Here is a 21,674-nt window from a genome sequence, read left to right as displayed (position 1 = left end):
TTTGTCATATTCTGGCATTTTTAGCGCTGGGGCATTTTGCAGTTCCTGCTTGAGCACATCAAAAGCCAACAGTGCCTCTGTGGTCCACTCCAAAGACTTCTTTAAAGTCTTGACTTCAGAGGACTTCAGGAGTTCCCTGAGCGGCGCCGTCTTTACTGCGTAGTCCTCCAACCACTCCGCGCTGAATCCTGTGATACCTAAAAAGGTCATTAGTTGCGCGCATGTCTGTGGACGCGGTGCTCGACTTATGCCTTTGAGGTGGTCAGGAAACAGAGCTATTGTTCCATGGGAGATTACTCTGCCAAGGAATTCCACCTGAGGCTGGCAGAATTGCAGTTTTGTCCGAGAAGCTTTGTGTCCACATTCTGCCAGTCTCTGCAGTACTTTGATCGAGTCGCGCTGACAATCTTCAATGGTGTCTGAACAAATCAATATATCGTCTACATACCGGATTAGGACGCCGCTCAAATCCAGCTCCTGTAGATCCTGACTCACCACACGATCAAACCACGCGGGGCTGCTTGTCAGTCCCTGGGGCATTCTGGCGTAGCTGTATTGTCGACCTCTAAAGGTAAACGAAAACAGATATCGTGACTCTTCTGCCAGAGGGATACTGAAAAATGCTGAACAAAGATCCACTACTGTAAAAAACTTAGCTTTAGTGGGGATGGCATTCAACAGTGTGTGAGGATTTGCGAAGTCTGCAGCGACATCTTCAAGAATGGCATTGATTGCCCTTAGATCATGGACCAGTCGGTACTTTGATTTATCTGCTTTTAGAACTGCAAGAATTGGGGTGTTACAAGGACTAGAAATCTCAATCAGCACTCCTACTTTTAAAAAACCATCAATTAAGATTCCAATCCCTTCTTCATCTGCGGGATTAAGTTTGTACTGTGGCCGCCAAGGTAAAACTGCACCTGGTTTTAATTTGACAGTAACTGGGCTGGCTGAAACTGCCAGTCCCACATCCGTCTCATGTCTGGACCACAGTTGGTCCGGAACCTGTGTTAAAATATCAGTTTCCAGATCACTGTTAAATCCAAGGGGGTTGGTTTTGCATGTCATCATTATGTTTTTCCCTGGTAGCACCACCATCTGAGGTGTTGCTTGTAATGACAGATCACACCTAATTCTTAACATTGAGCCATCCTCTGAAAGAGAGATTAATGGGTTCTCTGTACTGTTCCATGTTAAATGCTCTGCAGTTCTTACCATCGGACCGAGGTCCCTTGAATGGTATCCTGGGTTTACCAACAGTGTAATGTGTGGTAAGGATTGAGTAACACAGTACCATTTATCAATAAAGGTGTTCCGGTTTACCTTTAATGCTGCGCCTTGGCCTCCAATCAGGATATATGGAGCCTGTATTTTAACCATCACTCCATCCGTCTCCTTTTCCCACTTATCCTGAAAGGTTGAGCTGGCTGATGGATCAAAGAACATTGTACAGTGAGGAGGTAATTTTGGTGGAGAACCTTCCGGGGCCCAGGCCTTTATGCATGCCTTCCATTTTTCCAACTCCGAACCCAGAGGCCCCTCTATGCTCCCCAGCCAATAAACATTTGCTGGTTCTGCTTGGGCATTCATTTGTAAGTTTAATCCACAACTTTCCACATATATTCCCAAAGGGGAACATAAAATTTTGAGCCCGAGTTTACAAAGTGCATCTCTTCCTAACAGATTGACAGGAGTTTGGTCCGAGACCAAAATGGGTATTTTAATTTCATCATTACCTACTTTCATTTTTACGGGAGCAGTAATAGGAACCAATTGACTTTTTCCCGAGAATCCTACTGTCTTCACAAAGTTGTTTGACATGGGAAGGTTCTTGGCAAGGGATCCCTGTATGCATGAATGAGTCGCCCCCGTGTCAATCATCATTTGGACCTGTCGATCCTCAATTTGGACATTTATCATGGGGTCAGTGCGTGTATGCATAATCAATGGGTACGAACCTTTACCCGCAGGATCCTCGGGACCCCCCTAAAACTGAGAGGGTCTTGGTCGTGGGCCACCCAGGGGTCCACCTCTTCTAGGGAAGCCTCCGTTTCTTCCAGGACCACCTGCTGGGAGGGGCATAAGCCGTGGGCAAGCCTTAGCAAAATGTCCAAACATTCCACAATACCAGCAGCGGAGGGATCCCTGCCACGCCCCAGACGAGGGAGTACCAAGCCTTGAGTATGAAGGACGGAACGGCTGGGGACCCCTAGCGGCCTGTGTTGACTCAGGAACTCCAGCAGTCCGTCCCGCACCTGGATCTGTGAACACAACAGCTTGAACCTTTTCTTTCAGCTTGCCTTGCAAATCATTTAGTTGCATCTGTGCCAGCTTCCTTTGAATCTGGAGGTCCTGTTCAGAAGTCTTAGTTAGGTCTTTCCTGTATCGGGTTACTGCATGAACCACATGATCACGGAACTGTTGCGCTGGCATAGATGTTAGACCAACGACATCCTCCAAACGTCTGCTGACATCCTTTGGCATTGAATCGATGACTGCATTTCTGAAAAGAGTGAGCAAAATAGGATCATTTTCCACATCTTTCTGAGACTCTTGACGCCACCTTTTTAACTGTGTATCGATGTATGCTGCTGGGTTCTGGTCGTCCTTCAGAGGTTCCCCTTTCAAAGCATCAACATCAATTTTATTAGGGTACTGTTTGCGTATTCCTTGCCAAATCACCCCCTTATAGGCTGCTAATTCTGTTCCATCTGCCCTTTCACTCAAAATCCAGTCCAGTTCATTGTCTCTGAAAAACTGCTGCATTTTAGACAACCCCAAAACCTGAGCGAGGACAGCTTTGATGTCACCCAGTGAAAGAAATGTTCCAGCCGTGTTTGATTCCAAAGCCTTTATCCACTTGCCTCCTCCTGCGGATATTTGAGGGAGCTCTGAGACCAAACCTGTCAGGTCCCGAGCTGAAAAAGGATGATAATCAGCCCTTGTTCCCCGTATCAGAATTGGGAACTCCCCCCCTTTCAATCTGTCAGGAGGTCTGATGTTAGGTCTGTATCTTAAATCATATTCGTCTCTAGGGACCCCTGTGGACGTGCCGGGTTTCTGTAAGCATGCAGGCATGGAAACTCCGCCTCCTGAAGTCGCCCCCTCCACCTCCTCATTTAAGTCATCTATTTCCTGTTCCATCTCAACTATCTGGCTCCGTCCCAACTCACGTTGCAAATCTTGCTGACGTGGTCCTAAGTTCATCCAAAAGCTATCATCTGTCTTACCTTTCCGAGCCAGTTCGGTTCGATCCTGGTAACAGTTAATGATTCCAGACTGGCGTCGCTGTGTACTACAGTATTTTGGGATTGTCATGTGGGGAGGAGTTTCCTGTTTTTCTCGAGGAGAATGTATAGAGGTTGAATGCCTTCCTACCTGGGCGTGTGCTTCCCCAGTGCCCTGTAAGGACGCACCCCGCTGTTTGAAGTTGGGTGGGTCTGGTTGGGGCAATGCATCAGTAGGAGGTCCCTTCTCCGCGAGCCCTGAAGCAGCAGATAACCTATTTTGGATATCACTTACATTTCCGGGTACGCCAGCATCAGTCAGTCCCCCTAGAAGGCTCTGCTGGTCATCAAGATTAAAGTCCCCATCAAATTTTATCGTTCCTGTTAAATTTGGAAAAAGTTCGGCGTTAGTACAGTTTCCAGTTTCCCCTGGACTATCCGTGAAAGACACAATCGTTTTGACATTTCGTTTAATTGGCTTGCTAATTTTAAATAAGTTTAAAATTTCCAATTCAAGCTGTCGTTTCTTTTGTCGTTTCTTAGAATTATTTTCAGCTTTGTAATCTTCAATGCGATGTTGCATTAATTCACAAATCTGTGGGTCAAAGCTTCCTGTAACAGGCCATGGATTTATCAAATTTTTAGTTCTTTTGCACCATTTTTCAGACATGTGTTGAATCTCTTTCATCCTATGGGGATGACGAATGCCAACAATAGCCTGTGGCGTGCTCATTGTTATCCTATTTAATCAACCCTGCTTTTAATACAATATGATAATCATGCAACTCAAACGAAAACCACTTGGGTGCGCCGCAGCTCCGTTTCCTGTTTCTAGGCGTCGGTCCAATGGGAGGAGTCGTGTTCTGTTGGAAGGAAACCAAAAGAGTTCAGCGGTCTTATTTTAACAGTTATAATAGTACAGATTACATCCTTGTAGCTGCACAAGAGCAGAGCACTATTTTATTTTTGTCAGTGCTTGTGTCTATGCGCGTTAGCAAGTAGCTTAGTGTCAGATTTCACCAGACCACTATGAGTTTGGGGAACGAGTCAACTTATGCACTGCAATACAGATTAATTTTTTCAACATGCAGCATGCAGTATCACTTCAAACAGAGGCCTCTGTCTCATGCACAAACTTTCTTCCAACAGTTACTTGCAGCGCTGCTCCAATCTCCAGTTACACTCAGTCACGCATTCCTTTCCACATTTAGTCCACACTTTTACACACAAGCTCACCCTCAGCTTTTCTCCTCTCCAAAGAGAGTTTTGAAGCTTTTTTTCTCTTATTCTTCTCACACATGGACATAAGTTTACTTTCAGCGAGACAGGTAAGGCAATCAAGGAATAGTCACACACTCAGTCAGTCACACATTTCTGTCCGGTGCATCACCCACTATCATACACACACTTCAACAGCTGAGCAAATCACCATTAGTCAGAGGAGAATAAACCAGTCAAAACACAGTTTAAAACTTTTCCCTTATTTCCTCTCATAGAAGACATCAGTTTTCTTTCCGTTGGAGGGGTAAAGCAGTCAAAAGACAATTTTCAGCTCACTCAGACACCCATTCCTATCCGCTTCATACACACACTTTAACAGCTGAACAAATCATCATTAGTCAGAGAGGAATTAACAGTCAAGACCAGTTTAAAAGTCACAAGTTCGCTCCCAGTGAGCAGTCCAAAGAAGGAATATGTCAACAGTCAGTTTATAAAGCCTTTTTTCCTTCCTTTTTTCTACGTACGTTATTTAATGTTGCAACAAAGTTTTTCACAGCTGTACTGCGCTAAGCCCCTTTTACGCAGATTTCCCGGGTTAACAGAGCTTAAACCTTTCACTACTGGCTCTGTTTAATTTAGGATCAGATTTTTGATCGATCTTTGCACCTTGCTTTCCTATGAACCTAGTCATAAGCTACTCACACCCACTTAACTGACCCCGTACAAGACCAGACTATGGCTCGCAATCTTGCGGGCCCTGTGTTTAACTCTTTACTAAATTTGAACTCAAAACGGATCGATCGGTGCCTTCACATCATTTTCACTTTTACTTCACTTTCACTACTATTTTTGTTGCCAATTTACTTTCGCCGCTATACTGACCCTCCTCTCAAAGTTCCCGGGCGACCGCGTCCAGTAACGCCGAGGTTTTGATAGGGCCCTGAAATGTTACACCTTAAAACTGACCCCCCTCCCACTAATTGGTGGAGTCCTCCGCCTACTTAATATCTCCTTAAACTGAGCCCCTTCCCACTAGGCTGGTGGGCTCCTCAAAAACTACTTTATTTCTCCTTAAACTGACCTTCCTCCCAGCTACCTCTGGTAAGGCCCTCATAAACTAATTACATTTGTGCGCACAAATTTATCTGTCTAGCAGAGTCACACAGCAGCTGTATAACTAAGTTCAACTTGTAGCCAGGACAGCCCTGCGCCTCGGCTCACTTCACCCAGAAGGATTTAAAATGGGGCTTACCTCCTTGAGCGGTGAGTCGAAGCGGTCCAGGCACCCGGCCCCAGCGGTTAACTGGCTGGCTCGCCAAATGTCGTAGATAAATTCTTTATCAAAAGGGCTGCTGATATTAAGAGTCTGCAGACAGAGGTCTTTAATGATCCTTTATTCGGCCGACCAGGGGGACACCCCTTCAGGACAAAAGACCCCGTACAATCATTCTCCCAAGCTTATATAGCCTGCCTGTCACTATTTTCAGACACACAGTACCCAGGTATGCAGCCTTGTAGGGCTGACTGGTTGACATCATTTTGATATCATGTTATAATGTCATACTATTAATATTCTGCTGACCAGAGCTACACCTGTTGTTATTCAACTCAGCTCTGATACATTCATACTTCCACAAATTATACCAGTGTTTCTCAGTCCTGGTCCTCAGGGACCCCTGCCCTGCATGCTTTAGATGGTTCCAACTCCAGCACATCTGATTCAGATTTACTGAGCTGCTCTTCGAGTTCTCTGCAAGCTGGTGTGTTAAAGTGTGGAAACTTCTAAAACATGCAGGGCAGGGATCCCTGAGGACCAGGACAGAGGAATACTGTATTATACTTAAAAAATAAAAAAAAAATCTGATACACACCAGAGAATAAACTGCAGCGATGGCCACTAGAGTCAAAGGACGTCCAGTACCGTGATGATGATCCAGTCCACCACATATACGATTATATCAACATAGCTGTAATCGAAGACGTTTTCATGATGTTAAAAAGGTCTTTCTACCTCATGGACTTCTCTGTTTCTAGTTAGCTGCTTGCTATTTGTTACCTCAGCTGTCAGTCAATTATCCCAGTCAACCAATCACGTTGCACTACTGGCTGTCTGCTCCCGCCCACTCTGCAGCCGTTCTTCTCCCCTTTTGATCACGGATTAACAGACAGACATCAGGAGTGCTGAAAGTTTCCAAGAGTGTTGTGCGTGCATGATCTGAGTTGAAGCTGAAGTTGCTGTGATTGTAGCTTTGGTCACTTGAGGTGTTCATGTAGGAATCTTCCATTTTTCCTTGTAAAAGCTGCCGTAGGACAGACGATGTGTGGACAAACATAAGTGACAGCACAATGTTTATCATATTTCCATCATAGCTCAGCACTATTCATAAAACCTTGATGTACAGGCTGACACACACACACTGAAAAAATACACCACAGTGGAAATATTTGGGTTAAAAAGAGGAAATAGATAACAGCTGCAGGCCAGGGTTCTTCAATACAGAAAACTAATCCAGATAAAATTTAACATTACTGATAAAACTGCAGAGTTCTTTGCACCTCCAGTCACACTTTGTTTCAGTTTATATATTAATGTTCATGTCTCTCTGTAGGTTTGTTATCTGTTTGGTAGCCTAATAAATTTATAAATAAAGTCATATTTACCTTTGAATGTTGGATGACCACACGTGAAAAAGTCCTCTACTGTGGACGTTTTGTCTTCACATCTAATGTCTGACACGAATATCGTTGTTAGGAAACGGTTTCTGATCATTTATATCTGATGTTCTCAGGAAGTTGCAAAAAATGTTCACACATGACTGAAAGTACATGAGAACGACAGCAAATCAGCAGAAAAGATTTCTGAGAAATACGTGTTTCCTAGAAACGACTCAAACTGATGGATAATTAAGAAACTAGTACAGATCTTAACGATCTTTGAATTGTTAGGAAACCGCTGCATTTGAGTCCGGTGTGTTACAACAGGGAAACATCTAAAACCTGCAGGACCCTGGACCAACAGGTCCAGAGTTGGTGACCCCTGCTGTAGACAGCTTTTCAGGAATTTCTGACTTTGCCAAACTTCAAACTTTTTTGTTTTGTCTGCTTACTTTTACAAAAAAAATGAGTATTTTTTTCATATGTATTTGCACAAAAGAATAAACATAACATAATTAAAGTTCCAAATTACATATAAAGAGAAAACAAATGAGTATTCATGTGATCTAATGATAGAATTCTTGAAGCTGAGTCTTTAATAATGAGTGTAGAGGCTGCAACACAATACAGAAATGTTGCAGTAGCCAAATAATATAATAATAATAAAAGATAAAGTTTTCAGCCTGATAATATTACAGACTTGACTAAAACTTAGAGCACCATGATATGAACAGGAAGCTGTTACTTAAACCAGAAATCTTCCATTTTACTGCAAATGTTGTGCTTTGTTTATGCAACAAAAGATATTTCCTAATGAAAAGGAAGAAGGTTTGGTAATTCCTTGTGGTAGTTCTGTCTGGTGGTTCACACTGCTGCCTCACAGCAAGAAGTTTCCTGCTTTGAACGTACTGTCTGGTTCTTTCTGTGTGGAGTTTGTACGTTCTCTCTGTGCATGTCTGGCTTCTCCTGTTTCGAAGAAAAGTCAATTTTTTTTAATCTGAACTCTTTATTTGGCCCTTTAACAAAAGTCAGGTGTGTTGGAGCAGGGACACATTGAAAACCTGCAGCCCCGCTCTACAGCTGACACAAAGGAGAAGGCTCTACAGAATAAAACAGGAAGCAAGATAACCGAGATGCAGGAAGTAAACCAATAAAACCAATAAAAAGTAAACTAGAATACACAACATAGAAAACTAAAAGAAACATAAAAATAAAAAACAAAAACAAAATGCAACACCAGCAATTCCAGTCACAATCACAAAGCAGGTGTCACCAGAAGGAGAAACAGAACGATGCGTCTTATATAACCTGAAATATAAAAAACTCAACAAGATTTTAAAATGAATGTTCAGGAAATGAGAACCTCCAAATAAAATGTGTATTACAGTAGTAGCGGTTTAAAAGTTCCCCTGTTTCCATGATGGGTCCTTGACTGGTTCTTGACTGGTCCTTGACTGGTCCTTGACTGATCCTTGGCCGATCCTTCACAGGTCTGTGGGGGTAATGTAATCCCCCGCAATGACGTCGTCAGCGAGGCTCTGCCCCTAAGCAGCCCAAGTAAAAAAACAGCTGCAATCCCTCTTTTGTCCACGGGGAGGAGCAGTGATTTGATCTTGCTGCTCTCTAAACAGTTTATAATGAGCTGTGTCGCTCATTTGTTGCATTTTTGCCAACATTTAAAAAATGATTTGATTTGAAAATGGCGTCAAATAAATGTATCAAAAAAGCCGACATGTGTAGCTAATGGTGTTATGAGGCAAAGCACAACCTCCTCAAGTTGGCTAAGTGGTGAATGTCACTAGCAGCGAGCTTTCTAAACATCCCGAGGAGCACTGCCAGCGGTCATTTGACTGCAACGTAAGTTATTCACAGTGGGGGTTGATACAGCTGCTGCATAACTGAATATTGACAAAATCATAACGTAATATCGGCAGGTAAAAATAACATAATACTGATAATGTGTAAAGCAGGGATCACAAAAGTCCGGACCCAGCCCAACCTATATTCTGAATTAGGCCTCAAAGTGCTTTTATCCTAAGTAGATAAGTAAATAAATGGTTTATACTGTGAAATGAAGTGTCCCTGGATTTTATTCATAGCGATCTAGTGATAAAACGTGATAAAACGTCATACAGCTGTGTCTCAGTGGTGGGACAGCCGCCTGCCCGCTGTCTGAAGCAGGCACATGCGCAAAGGCTGGTAGGAATGACAGGAACCAGCAGCCTATCATCACACAGGGTTTGTGATCTTACAGCCAATCAGAAGCAGAGTAGGGCGGCCATTTATTACAACTCCATAGCCTTGTTATATACGACAGTTTGGCTGAGAAAGAGTCTCCCTGAGCGGCTCTGTGGAAGTTTAGACGTGCTAAACTGCTCGTAAATATTGATGTGTTTACTTTTCCAAACAAGTAAGCAGGTAAAACTATAGACAACAACTATATAATAAAAGTCCTAAAATACCAGGTTCAGCCGTTTAGTTTTTAATACACTATAAGCATGGTAGCGTGACTGGCGGTCATCAAAAGACCGCTGGCGGCGCTTCCAGTGTTTAACACTAGAAAACCCAGAGATTTCTTATCCCTCTACCATGCCCAGAGTACAACCAAAAGGCTGCCCGGTTTGAAATTAACAATTCAATGGCCAACAATTAGCACCTTTACATTTGTAAACACAGCCATTACCTGCCGTTAGCTGTTCAAGCATACTCCTTGGGGGGAGGAGTGTGCTTGAAAAGAGCCTTGTGGACTGTGCTGTATAGTTTCACTCACCACAAACGGTATTTGTGCTTTTGACCATTTCTCACATTTTCATGTACCCTTTATTGAGCATTGGTCATGTGAGTTTTCATCGTCATCACACTATTGTACGCCCAGCTTGCTTTCAAGTGAGAGATTATCACGTTTCTGTTTCCACAAAGGCAAGAAGGAAAGCATAATCAAGTATTTCAAATGAGAGATAATTACATTCCTTTTGACCTGGGAACAGAAAAGCAAAATCAATTTAATGTTCCTCACTTCCTAATATGGTGCAACAAGGTTCACAGTCCTCAATGTTTTTAGTAAAAAAAAAAAAAATTAAAAAACACCTTACTAACAGGGTGGAATGGAACATAACAGAGTGGAACAGAATATAACAGGGTGGAAAATATTTGTTCCCAATTCCAAATAAAAACGCTTCAATGGCCAGATGATCAGCAATGAATAAAGATATTTCTACAGTGATCCAGATTTTTTGTTTGTTGTTTTTTTTGTTTTACATTTTAGATTTTGTAAGAGATGGGTGTGTTTTAACAACAGCAGTTTTATCCGTGACTTTAATCGATAATTATTATCATTATCCAGTGTATAAAAATGTTGGTGTAAAAACGCCAAAGATAGATAAGCATGATGCTGAACTTCGTGGTCTTAGCTCCTGGTTTGGTGTGTCTTGTTCTGTTTATCATCATTCTGAAAGGTATACCAAGTTGTGGGCTGCATATATGCAGCCCACAACTTGAACAAAGGCTAAATTCCTCAACATTCGCACTTGCTCCATAAAATTACCATCTCCAAGGCTCCTCCACCACCACTTTGACTATGGATTGATAAGTAAATGAGCCGCAGTTTTGTAATTGTTGCATTGTCAAAACAGTTCTGTTAGTGTTGTCACACAAAATTCAGTAGACTAGTTGGTTCCTATGCAGTGAATTTACATGTTATTACAAAAATACACAATAATAAAATAGGCAAGTGGCAAGATTAGAATAATGTTATAAGTTCTGCGCAAAGACTCCTTTTTCATTTTCCAAAACAAAACTGACATAAACAATCTTGAAAAAAATGTGCACGTAGGCTATGAGGAAAGAATGAATGCAATGAAGTAGGGACTGGTTGAATAAACACGGTTTAACTGGACGCCTAAGCAAGCGCGTTGCAGGATGGCTCCAGATTTTATTGTCAAATGGTTCCAGGTCAACCAAGTCCGAACTGCTTAGAGCAGAGTCCTGCACGGTTCTGTTTTGCTACGCATACCTGCCCTAACCCGTTAGAATGACTCCCGAACCCGACTCGTCACCAATGTATTTATTCCATTTAAATCCGAACCAGACTGATGTTTAACCCGCAACCCGAGCCATTAACGCATCATTGCCATGCTGCACCGCTTCTTTTCCATTATTATAGCCTATTGTTGTTTTATCATTGTGTTAATCTAAAACACATAGATAGCCTATGAATGTTTATTTTAAGCTTGCTCAACATTTTTAAAACAGCTTTATATTCCTCTGACTGAACCATTTCAGAGTGAAGACTAAACCAGACCAGTGTGTTTTATTTTGCCACTGAGAGGGTATTTATAATAGGCTACTCGGAGATTGCTGTGCTTTAACAAAATGTAATCCACCTTTCCTGGCAGCAGCTGTGTTCTCCGTTCCTGGACTACAAATCCGGCGGCAGAAAACTCTGCTGCGCAAATACCAGCGTAAAATAAACTTTCATATATTTTCTCTGTGTTGTTGTAGTATATTCAGATGATAAAACAACAATATAATAAAAAAGAAGACTTGGAAGGAGGAACAGCGGTGCAGTAGGCTATGGCACACGTTAACGTTAAAAAGCACACTGCTTGTTGTAAATACTTGGTTTATGCTTTAAGAGGTAAATATTTTGGTTAACATGTTGAAGAAATATCGTTGTTTCTTTTTTCATCTCTTGCTATGCTATTGAATTTGGCAACATTAACATGGAAATTCACTGCATTAGGACCGACTAGCCTACTGAATTTCTGGTAGCATGACAACACAAACTGGACTCGTTTGACCACTCTTACCCAATGTGCAACAATCACAAAACTGGGTCACTGCTTCAGCTGCCTTATTGCGGCTCATTTACATATCAATCCACAGTCAAAGTGGTGGTGGAGGAGCCTAAGAGATGGTAATTTTCTGGAGCAAGTGCGAATGTTGAAGAAGGCGCATGTTCAAGTTGGGGGCTGCATACAGTACCTTTTGGAATGGTAATCAGAGCGTGTCGGGGAATAGCCCACCTGGAGGGGTGACGTAATCGGGATTCCCGGCGAGCAGGAAGTCGCAGCACAGCGAGTGTTGGATGTCCCCCCGCGATTAGACACATTGAAGTGGAAGAAATTATCTCCGATCCTGCGTGGGGCTTTTATCTGTCGCCCTGTCTTCTTATGGAGGTGAAATAAATAATATGAGAATAAAATAACCCTTCCTAGCTACCTCAAACAGATTCTGTGTTGTTTGATCCAAATCTGATTTGTCTATGTTAATAATGCTAATATTAAAAGATTAATCAGTATGATACATACATCCTATTGAGAATAGAGCTAGGGGCTGTGATCCAGTATTTGAAAGGTTTTATTAACCTACTAGCATTCATTTCTGAATAAAACAATTGGCAGCGCACAAGCATGTTACAATTTCACATTCCACGTCAAACGATGATTATGTATTAAGTTTTATGCATTTTTATGAATTGTGACTGGCCATCAGAGGTGCTTTGAGTGGCGCCTCTGCCGGTCAGTGTAAATTCAGATAAAATCTGACAGACTACGGGCGATGAGAAGTCTGTGAGAGAAGCGCCATCTTCTGGGTCTACCCTATATTACAAGGAATGGGTGGAGTTTGATTAAAACATCGACACTCCCAGGAGAAGGAGGGGGCCTCTCTGGCGGCTGGAAGTTGGAAGGCAGCTGGCTGGAACTGGAATGGAACTGGGCTGGAAGCCTGCAGGTATTCGGCTGGCTTTCAGCTTGGATGGGAACTTTTAAACCGCTACTACTGTAATTGTCTGTTTGTACGTAAATGTTTGTCCCTGACTGCTTTGTTTTAAGCACTTTGAGTTGCTTTTGTCTGAAAAGTGTCATAAATAAAAATGTTTAATTTGGTTACTGTTTTACCCCCAAAGTTTCAGATTTTTAGTTGAACTTCCAGCATTCCAGTCCAGTAATGGTACAGCTGAGTGGTCAACGTCCAGAAGTTAAATAAAAATTATAAGTTTACTCAAAGCTGAAAATGTATAATCAACATTTCAGAGAACAAATAAAAACTGTTCTGCAGCAATGAAAGTCGATCAAGCCTTGAAAGTCGCTGCTACCAGTTCCCACAAGTATCCCAACTTTTCTAGATAACTTTTAACTATTACTGTACATACAGCAAGATTTTATCATATAGCTTAAGTAAAGGAAAAAAGGAGCAGCATCAGCTTCAAACATCCATATTTAGACTCATACAACCTGATTACAAGAAGCTGACATGCTGTCATTACTCATGCTGCTCGTCTGCGGATTGTTAGACATTTTACAGCAACACAGTGAGACCAGAAACTTGTCCATGACACTTTTCCGGATTAAAATATACATAACCAAGTCTGCAAGAGGACTGAAGATAAGCAAAGTGAAAGCCACGTTGTAGAAACTCTGGTTACATCTGTGTTTGCCTGCTAAAAACCAAATGATGCTGGGCAGGAATAGGAGCATGTAAATAAACAGCAGCACAACCAGAATGGCCACAATTCTTCGTTTTTCATCAGCAGGGACGCTGCGAGCTGCAGACAGGGCTTTAATGGTCCCAACCAGGAAGAAGATGAACAGGGGGAGGGGCAGGAGGAGGAAGACCCCACAAATGGTGACTATAACTGGAAAATTAGCCTTGAAATAGAGAGGGAGGGCATAAATCCAGGGGATGGCCCAGACCATGATGCAGACCACCACAGAGGTCTTAATGTTTCTTCTGAATCTGTACCACAGTGGCTGGGTGATGGCCAAATACCTGCAATAACAGAGAGGAACATCAGACTTATGTCATTGTAAAATCATCAGGGACAGTATGAACAGAAATCATACCTTTCTAGGGAAACACAAACCATGGATCCAACGCTGGAAATCAGACCAAAGAAGTAGATAAATCTGGCAGCATCTGATTGGGTGGTGAGGAAAACGGCCATGCAGCAGAGCTGAAGTAGATCAGAAATCAGAAGGTTGATGATGTAGACTGGAGCTACATGATCCTTTCGCACCTGCAGCAAAACATTTATAAAAGGAAATAAAACTTCTATAATATATACTGAACTTTACCTCCTAAATGCGACTATAAAATGGCATCAGTGTCATCGCTCAGAAACAACATGTACAAATGGTGGTTCAGTAACTTCCCTTCTGGGTGCTCAGAACAACCTGGGTGAGAAGATGTTGGTCATATCTTACCTCCTCTCCACAGAGCGCATGCTGACAGAGATTCACAGTGGCCTCATCATAGGACATGAGTATTATGGGCTGTTTCTGTGCGCTAACATTGTCCGATCTGATTGTTTTAACCAGCACTACAATCAGTGGGTTGTGGTGGCGTTTATCTGATCCGTCCACACAGCCAGTCTCCACAGGGTCTGAATGCTACAGTTTTTATAGTCAACTTCCTGTTTCAAAGGTCAAAGTGCTCCAGGTCCATTAAACCGAGGACAAACAGACTCCGGGACAGCTTCTTTCCTCGAGCAATAAGAATCAAGAATCTTTATTGTCATTACGCAAGACACAATGAAATTTTGTAAGACACATAAATATAAAAAATATAAAGTATAAAAGTATAAAAATAGAACAAACAGAAAAAAAGAATAAAAGTAACAGTGCAGATCAAATCTTTAAAGTGACCGGGATGAATATATCACACATATTGCACAGTATTAAAGTGCAGTGCAGTGGGAATGTCTGTCTGCAGGGGTCAACGCTCAGTCTATGGGTGGATGGGGGGCGGATGTGTAAGGGGATGGGATGATGGATTTCACTGTTCTGGGGAAGAAGCTGTGTCTCAGTCTGTTGGTGTGGGTTCTGATGTTCCTGTACGTCTCTCCAGAGGGTGGATCGTGTCCTGGGTGGGTGGGGTCTGCAGCTATACGACCGGCCCTCCTTTGGACCAGGCTGTCGTATATTGAGTCGAGGTTAGCCTGTGCTCAGGATCAGTGTGGATGATGTGGAGTACCCAATTCTCACCACTTGGGGTCTGTTGATGAGAAAGTCTCTGATCCAGAAGCACAGAGAGGTAGGCAGTCCCAGGTTGTGGAGTTTCAGCGTCACTTTGTCCGGGATCACAGTGTCGATGGCTGAAGTCCACAAATAACACCCTGACGTAGGTGTTGACGTAGGGATGCTTCAGGTGAGTCAGGGCCATGTGCAGTGCTAATGAGACTGCGTCCTCTGTTGATCGGTTCTCCCTGTAGGCGAACTGATGTCTGTCCAGAGTAGCAGGGATGATGTCCTTGATGTGACCTAGGACAATTCTCTCAAAGCACTTCATGATTACCGGTGTCAGAGCGACAGGGCGGTAATCATTGAAGCTGGTGACAGCAGATATTTTCAGCACAGGTGCAATGATGGAAGACTTGAGACACATAGAAACTGAAGCGAGCTGCAGGGACAGGTTGAAAATGTCCAGAAAAACTCCAGCCAGCTGATGCGCACACAGCTTCAGACCCTGACCTGTCACCTTATCTGGTCCTGCAGCATTGTTGATGTTGATCCTCCTTAGAGTGGAGCTCACCTGGTGAGCTCGCCGGGCCCTGCTGTAGGCCAGCCTATCACCTGACCTGCAGGCTGCATCCCGAGCTTTGAGCAGAGACCGCATTGTGCTGTCACACCATGGTTTCTGGTTAGGAAACACCTTGATGGACTTTGTGGGCAGAACAGCATCAGTGCAGAACTGCACATAGTCCAGAACGGATGACGTGTAGGCCTCCAGGTCTGAGCCATCTTTGAACACTTCCCAGTCTGAGTTGAAAACAGTCCTGAAGTGCTGAAGAAGCCTCCTCAGTCCATACCTGAACTGTTTTGGTGGTTGGTCTCGTCCTGCAGATCAGAGGTTTATATGCTGGAATCAGAGTGCGAACAATACCGTGGGCTTAGGGGGAGCCGCTTTTTTGCATTTCCTATCTTTTTTCGGCAAGTAAGAACATGATGCCAGCTGATATTATAGCTTGCCCCACAGAACATAGGCGTACCAATACATAATGGTTAACAACTCTTATGCAACAATAATACATAACAGGTGCATATGTCCCTTGCAAAAAAATTTTTTACCATTTTTTTTGCGAAGATCAACTTACATAGTTAATATTCCCCACATATCACACACGTACATAGCGATGCTTGCCATACACAATATAATGAGCAATGATAGTTTCCCATATTGTAAATAGTTAAAGCAGGTCTTACCTTACCTTTTACGCATTTACTTCCTTTATTTTGCATTTAACGTAGATCTACAGGAAGTTTAACTTGGAGCGCCGCCACTCTTCAGTGGTCACAATAATTACAGCATCCATAGCCATACTTTAGGCTACAGTGAATTTGTGAGCAATCAGCATACATTTTATTGTCAGTATTATATAGCTCCCCCAACATTTCATAAATCCTGTTTCTCTGGACTGAAGCTCATTTAAAATGATCTGAGGCAAAGTGGAAAACTGGCAACGAAGGTCCAACGAACTACTGATCAGCTAGAATCCTGCATCAGACCTGAGGCCTGTACTGGATTTTCTCCTATCCAGGTAACTTCAGGGTTAACCCTGGTTTTCTGTACTACAACTCTGGTTCACTTCTTATGGGTTTCATCATCATGGTAACTTAGGCTGAATGACTAACCTGTTCAGGTTATGTTCTGGATCAGAGACCAGTGAGAATAAAAGCTCCACCTCCTGACCAATCAGTTCTCTTAGAAAATGTCCCGCCCATTTATAGAACATCCTGTCTATGCTAGTGAACGGATCTGAGAGGAGGCTTAGTAGAGAAAGACTTTTTAGGGACAGATGCATCACTATGGTGAAGAAATAAAACCTTGTCCCTAGTGTTAATTTCATTAACAACGCACATTTTTCACCGAATGAAAACTAGACTAGACAAGACTAAAATCCCCATTAATAAACAATAACTGGGACTAAATCAGAATGTATTTTCGTGGACTAATAAAGACGAGATGAAAATGTAGTTCACTAAATAAAAACTGGACTAAAATCTATGGACATTTTAGTTCACGAACAAAGACGAGACAACAATTATATTATTTAATTGTATGATATGATTTTGTCAAATCCTGTCTCCGCCTCCTCCTCCTCGGCTTTTCAGCCACACACACACACACACACACACACACACACACACACACACCCTCTTTCAAACCTGCAGCAGGCAGGCGCACAAACACAAGGGACAGACAGGAGGTGGATTCACGGCGAAAGGCTAAAAGTAAAACATTAATGGCCATGCTTTGCACGGAGCCCAAGAGAAAGAGAAGACGTGATATATGGACCCATTTTCGCTACACTGAGTAGAAGAAAAAAAAACCTTATGACAACAAACATGAAGAGACACGTCGCAATTCACCACAAAGACATTGCGGTAAGTTAACAAAACGTTTGGTGGTGGTTTATAATGTAACATTAAACCACCGCTGTAATGTTCCAACAATAACGGTAAACCAACCGCACACCGCTGGCTAACTTACTAGCTTCATAGCTTGTAGCGATAGTAGCTACTTGTTGATAAAATTGTGTGTAAAGTTGAATTTATGTTAACTTAGATACGTTAAACTGCTCGGGCAACTATGTTTTCAGTTGGATTGCAAGTTTAATTAAAGCAGACAGAAGTATGAGCTAATCTAGGAGCTGCAAGCGAACTATAGTTAACACAAAACACCTGGGCAGCTACACATGGATACAAACTAAAAACTAAAGCATACTAAAACAAATCATCTAGATAAAATTAAATAATACGCCACACTTAATTCAAAACAACTTTAACCTACATTTTCATTCATGAAATAGTCTTAATGTGGTATAAAAGTAAGTAAAATTGTGTTTTGAATGTCTGGGGTCATCAAAATGGGGTTCCAAGCTAAAAAAGGAACCATGGGTCTAGGAGCAGCATCCCAGTGTGTTTATTTGGTGACATAAAATGCTGTTCTGTTTGTCTTCAGGTTACCATCACAAGGACATTTGGTTTCAATTGACATCAACATTAATGTAAATAAATGCATGTAAACATAAAAATGCCTGCAATTATTTCTGTATAAAATAGGATAGTTATGTTTTAAATAAAAGTTTTAAATGAATTGTTAAATGTAGTTTAATAATGTTAAACTTCATTTAACAATGTTCTACTAACAATGTTCAATATTATCTGCTGACACAAAAAGTAAAAGGGTAAAATGATTGTCCTGACTAAAACTAGACTAAAATGTTGACAGTTTTTGTCCTCCATAAGCCGCCACCTTATCGTGGTGGAGGAGTTTGTGCGTCCTGACGATCCTAACGGCTATGTTGTCGGGGGCGCATGCCCCTGGTAGGGTCACCCATGGCAAACAGGTGTCTAGGGGATGGACCAGACGAAGTGTGGCTCAGATGACCCTTATGATGATGAAAAAAACAAGGACCAATGTCTCCGTTGCCCGGACATGGGTCACCGGGGCCCCCCTCTGGAGCCAGACCTAGAGGTGGGGCATGTAGGCGAGTGCCTGGTGGCCAGGCCTTTGCCCATGGGGCGCCCGACTGGGAGACATGGGCCTCTCCTCCCGTGGGCTCACCACCTGCGGGAGAAGACATAGGGGTCGGGTGCATTGTGAGCTGAGCAGCTGCAAGAGGTGGGGACCCTGGCGGTCTGATCCTCGGCTGCAAAAGCTAGCTCTAGGGACGTGGAATGTCACCTCTCTTGCAGGGAAGGAGCCTGAGCTGGTGCACGAGGTTGGGCGGTTCCGGCTAGATATAGTTGGACTCACCTCGATGCAAGGGCTTGTGCTTTGGAACCACTGCCCTCGAGTGCTTATGCACCAAATAGCAGTTCAGAGTACCCACCCTTTTTGGAGTCCTTGGAGGGGGTGTTGGAGAGCACTCCTTCCGGGGACTCCCTCGTTCTGCTGGGGGACTTCAATACTCATGACAGCGAGACCTGGAGGGGCGTGACTGGGAGGAACGGCCCCCCTTATCTAAATCTGACTGGTGTTTTGTTGTTGGACTTCTGTGCTCGTCATGGATTGTCCATAACAAACACCTTGTTCAGACAGAAGAATGTCCACATGTGCACTTGGCACCAGGACACTTTAGGCCGAAGTTCGATGATTGACTTTGTAGTCGTGTCGCCAGACTTGCGGCCGCATGTCCTGGACACTCGGGTGAAGAGAGGGCGGAGCTGTCAACTGATCACCACCTGGTGGTGAGTTGGCTCGGATGGTGGGGGAGGATGCCAGTCAGGCCTGGCAGACCCAAGTGTGTTGTGAGGGTCTGCTGGGAACGTCTGGCAGAGTCCCCTGTCAGAAAGAGTTTCAACTCCCAGCTCCGACAGAGCTTCAACCATGTCCCGGGTGAGGCAGGGGACATTGAGTCCGAATGGGCTGTGTTCCGTGCCTCTATTGTCGAGGCGGCCAGCCACAGCTGTAGCCGTAAGGTCGTCGGTGCCTGTCGTGGCAGTAACCCCGAACTCGTTGTTGGACACCAGCAGTAAGGGATGCCGTCAAGATGAAGAAGGAGTCCTATCGGGCCTTTTTGGCCTGTGGGACTCCAAAGGCTGTCACGGTGTTTGGCTGGGGTCAGGATTTCCCAGCCGTCCCTGAAGGCATACTTCCTCCAGCTCTGCCTCTGATTGCTGATGCGCTCCACCTGCGCTAGGTACTTTATATACCTGTGAGTGACAACTCTTCCCTGCCAGATTGTCTCAGTTTACCCTGCACGTTTTCAGCCATTATTTCCTGCCTGCTAACCTGTGTTCCAATCTTCGACCCGTTTTCTGACCTGGATTCCCTGATTCTGCCTGCCCCTGTCTGTAGGGATGGTGAAAGCGCGGCCTCATGAATCATCGAGCCAACTTTGAACCAAATGCTTGAAAATGGCTTAGTGTTCTGAATCATTTGACCAAACCAAAGAGCTCCATCTGCTGGCTGTAGGAGTCTGATGTATCAGAAGGACGGCATTGACACCTCACATCTGTCATTCCTATCTCAACTTTGAATACGTGTTCAATAAACGATATGTAATCTACCATCCAAGTGAATATTTATTTTCTGTTGTTCACATAAATAACAAGGAGGGGTGTTAGGTAACATTTGTTTAGGTAACAGAATTGTGGTGTAACTTAAGTAAACAATCTGTAATGATAGTAGTTACTCAGTGAGAAGGCATGAGGGAAGGAGTGTTTGTGTAACGGGTATAGTGACTGTGTTAGTTATTTTATACAGTTGTAATAAAATTGTTTGCTGTTTTATGTGTCTTATTATTTATAATACATATTGCAAATGCGTGTTTTGTCTACCTCATGAGTTGTTTTCGTTTGCATAGCTGATCGTTGTTAAATGTGAAACAACAGTTTATAGCTCACTGCACATTTATGTACATAGATTATTTACTCAGTTTTTTTTATCGTCTATCTAGTTTTTTTTTTTTTATTGTTTATTTTTATTTTATAATGTTTTATGGCATTCAGGTTGGACGGCAAAGTAAGATTTTCATTGTTCAGAGAAACTTGTTTCCTTACTGTGCAAATGACAAAGACACTTTGAATCTTGAAATGTATGATGAGAAAAAAAAAAACTGGCAACATTGTGATGTGTCATAAATTTTTATTTAAAAAACGTATTTTCTGTCAGGCTTCAGTCTGCTCCTATTCTGGCACACTAACTCTCCAGCTTTGGAGAGGTTGCACCTGAAAGAAACACAAGAACAAAATTGTAATTAACCAAGTTTAAAATCATTAAATTCTCTGCTGATGGTGATCAGAAACCAGCTTGGTGTCTAAGGTCCTGCAGGTTGTAGTTTTCCTCTGCAGCTGTAGACTGAGACGTTTCCTCTGATGCTTCTGGTTGAAGTTTATGATTAACTTTAAAGTCTGCTCTTTGCAAGGCTATTTAAAAAACATCTATATAAAGAAAGGGGAATAAAGCTTACCTGTGATGTTGAAGGCACCGCCCGCTCCGTCCTTCTCTCATACTCCGAGCTTCTTCAGCAGTTACTCTGGCAACGGCGTCTTTTCCCCAAATCTCTAAAAGCTAAATGTGATTCAATATAAGCTCATGCTGATGTGATGCTTTTCCTAAATTTGTTTTCAAAATGTAATGTCGCGCAATCGCTACAGAATCTCCTCTCAAAAACCCGCGATCTCCTCAGCGTTTGGAATCTGAGAGATTGACAAGCCCGGTCCCTTCAAAGATCCCGCTTGCTGCTCGATACGCGCTGATGACGTAACGAGGCCTCGTTTGGTCTATCACGTGACTTTTGGCATGCTGAATCAATGCTCAGAGACAATGCTCGCAACACTTCCGTGTCACATGCTCGACACGTGATCGAGCAGACTGCTCGAGCATAACATCCCTACCTGTCTGGTAACTCAGTTTGTCTGTCATTAGGATTCTGCCGGTACTCTGACCCTTGGATTGTTGGATTTTGGAAACTGGAAATCGGATATTGGATTTGGATTACAGTACCTGTCTCTGTCCCGTTTGGATCATTTGGAGGATTTACCTGGTTCTTTCCTTAGGATTTGTCCAGAATGGACATCTCCGCTCTTATCACTATCAGATCCAACTAACACTGATTTGGTT

General features: G+C 43.0%; 2 protein-coding genes across 2 annotated transcripts; both read right to left on the bottom strand.

Moving 5' to 3' along the window:
- Window positions 1-751: 751 nt before the first annotated feature.
- Window positions 752-4,431, bottom strand: LOC121655939. The gene is made up of 2 exons (XM_042010880.1): window positions 1,959-4,431; window positions 752-1,427 (listed from the first exon to the last, which is right to left on the bottom strand). The coding sequence occupies exon 1, from the start codon at window positions 3,958-3,960 to the stop codon at window positions 1,987-1,989; it is 1,974 nt and encodes a 657-aa protein (XP_041866814.1). The 5' UTR covers window positions 3,961-4,431; the 3' UTR covers window positions 752-1,427; window positions 1,959-1,986.
- An 8,460-nt stretch (window positions 4,432-12,891) lies between these two features.
- On the bottom strand, window positions 12,892-14,500 carry LOC121655970 (G-protein coupled receptor 4-like). Its single transcript, XM_042010921.1, has 3 exons — window positions 14,309-14,500; window positions 13,949-14,121; window positions 12,892-13,874 (listed from the first exon to the last, which is right to left on the bottom strand). Exons 1-3 carry the CDS (start codon window positions 14,363-14,365, stop codon window positions 13,331-13,333), a joined length of 774 nt encoding a protein of 257 aa, XP_041866855.1. The 5' UTR covers window positions 14,366-14,500; the 3' UTR covers window positions 12,892-13,330.
- Window positions 14,501-21,674: the final 7,174 nt, after the last annotated feature.

This window comes from Melanotaenia boesemani, chromosome 16 (genome assembly GCF_017639745.1).
Source record: "Melanotaenia boesemani isolate fMelBoe1 chromosome 16, fMelBoe1.pri, whole genome shotgun sequence".
In the NCBI taxonomy this organism is placed as follows: domain Eukaryota; kingdom Metazoa; phylum Chordata; class Actinopteri; order Atheriniformes; family Melanotaeniidae; genus Melanotaenia; species Melanotaenia boesemani.
Note: the sequence above shows the minus strand (reverse complement) of the source record. Positions and strands in the feature narration are given on the sequence as shown.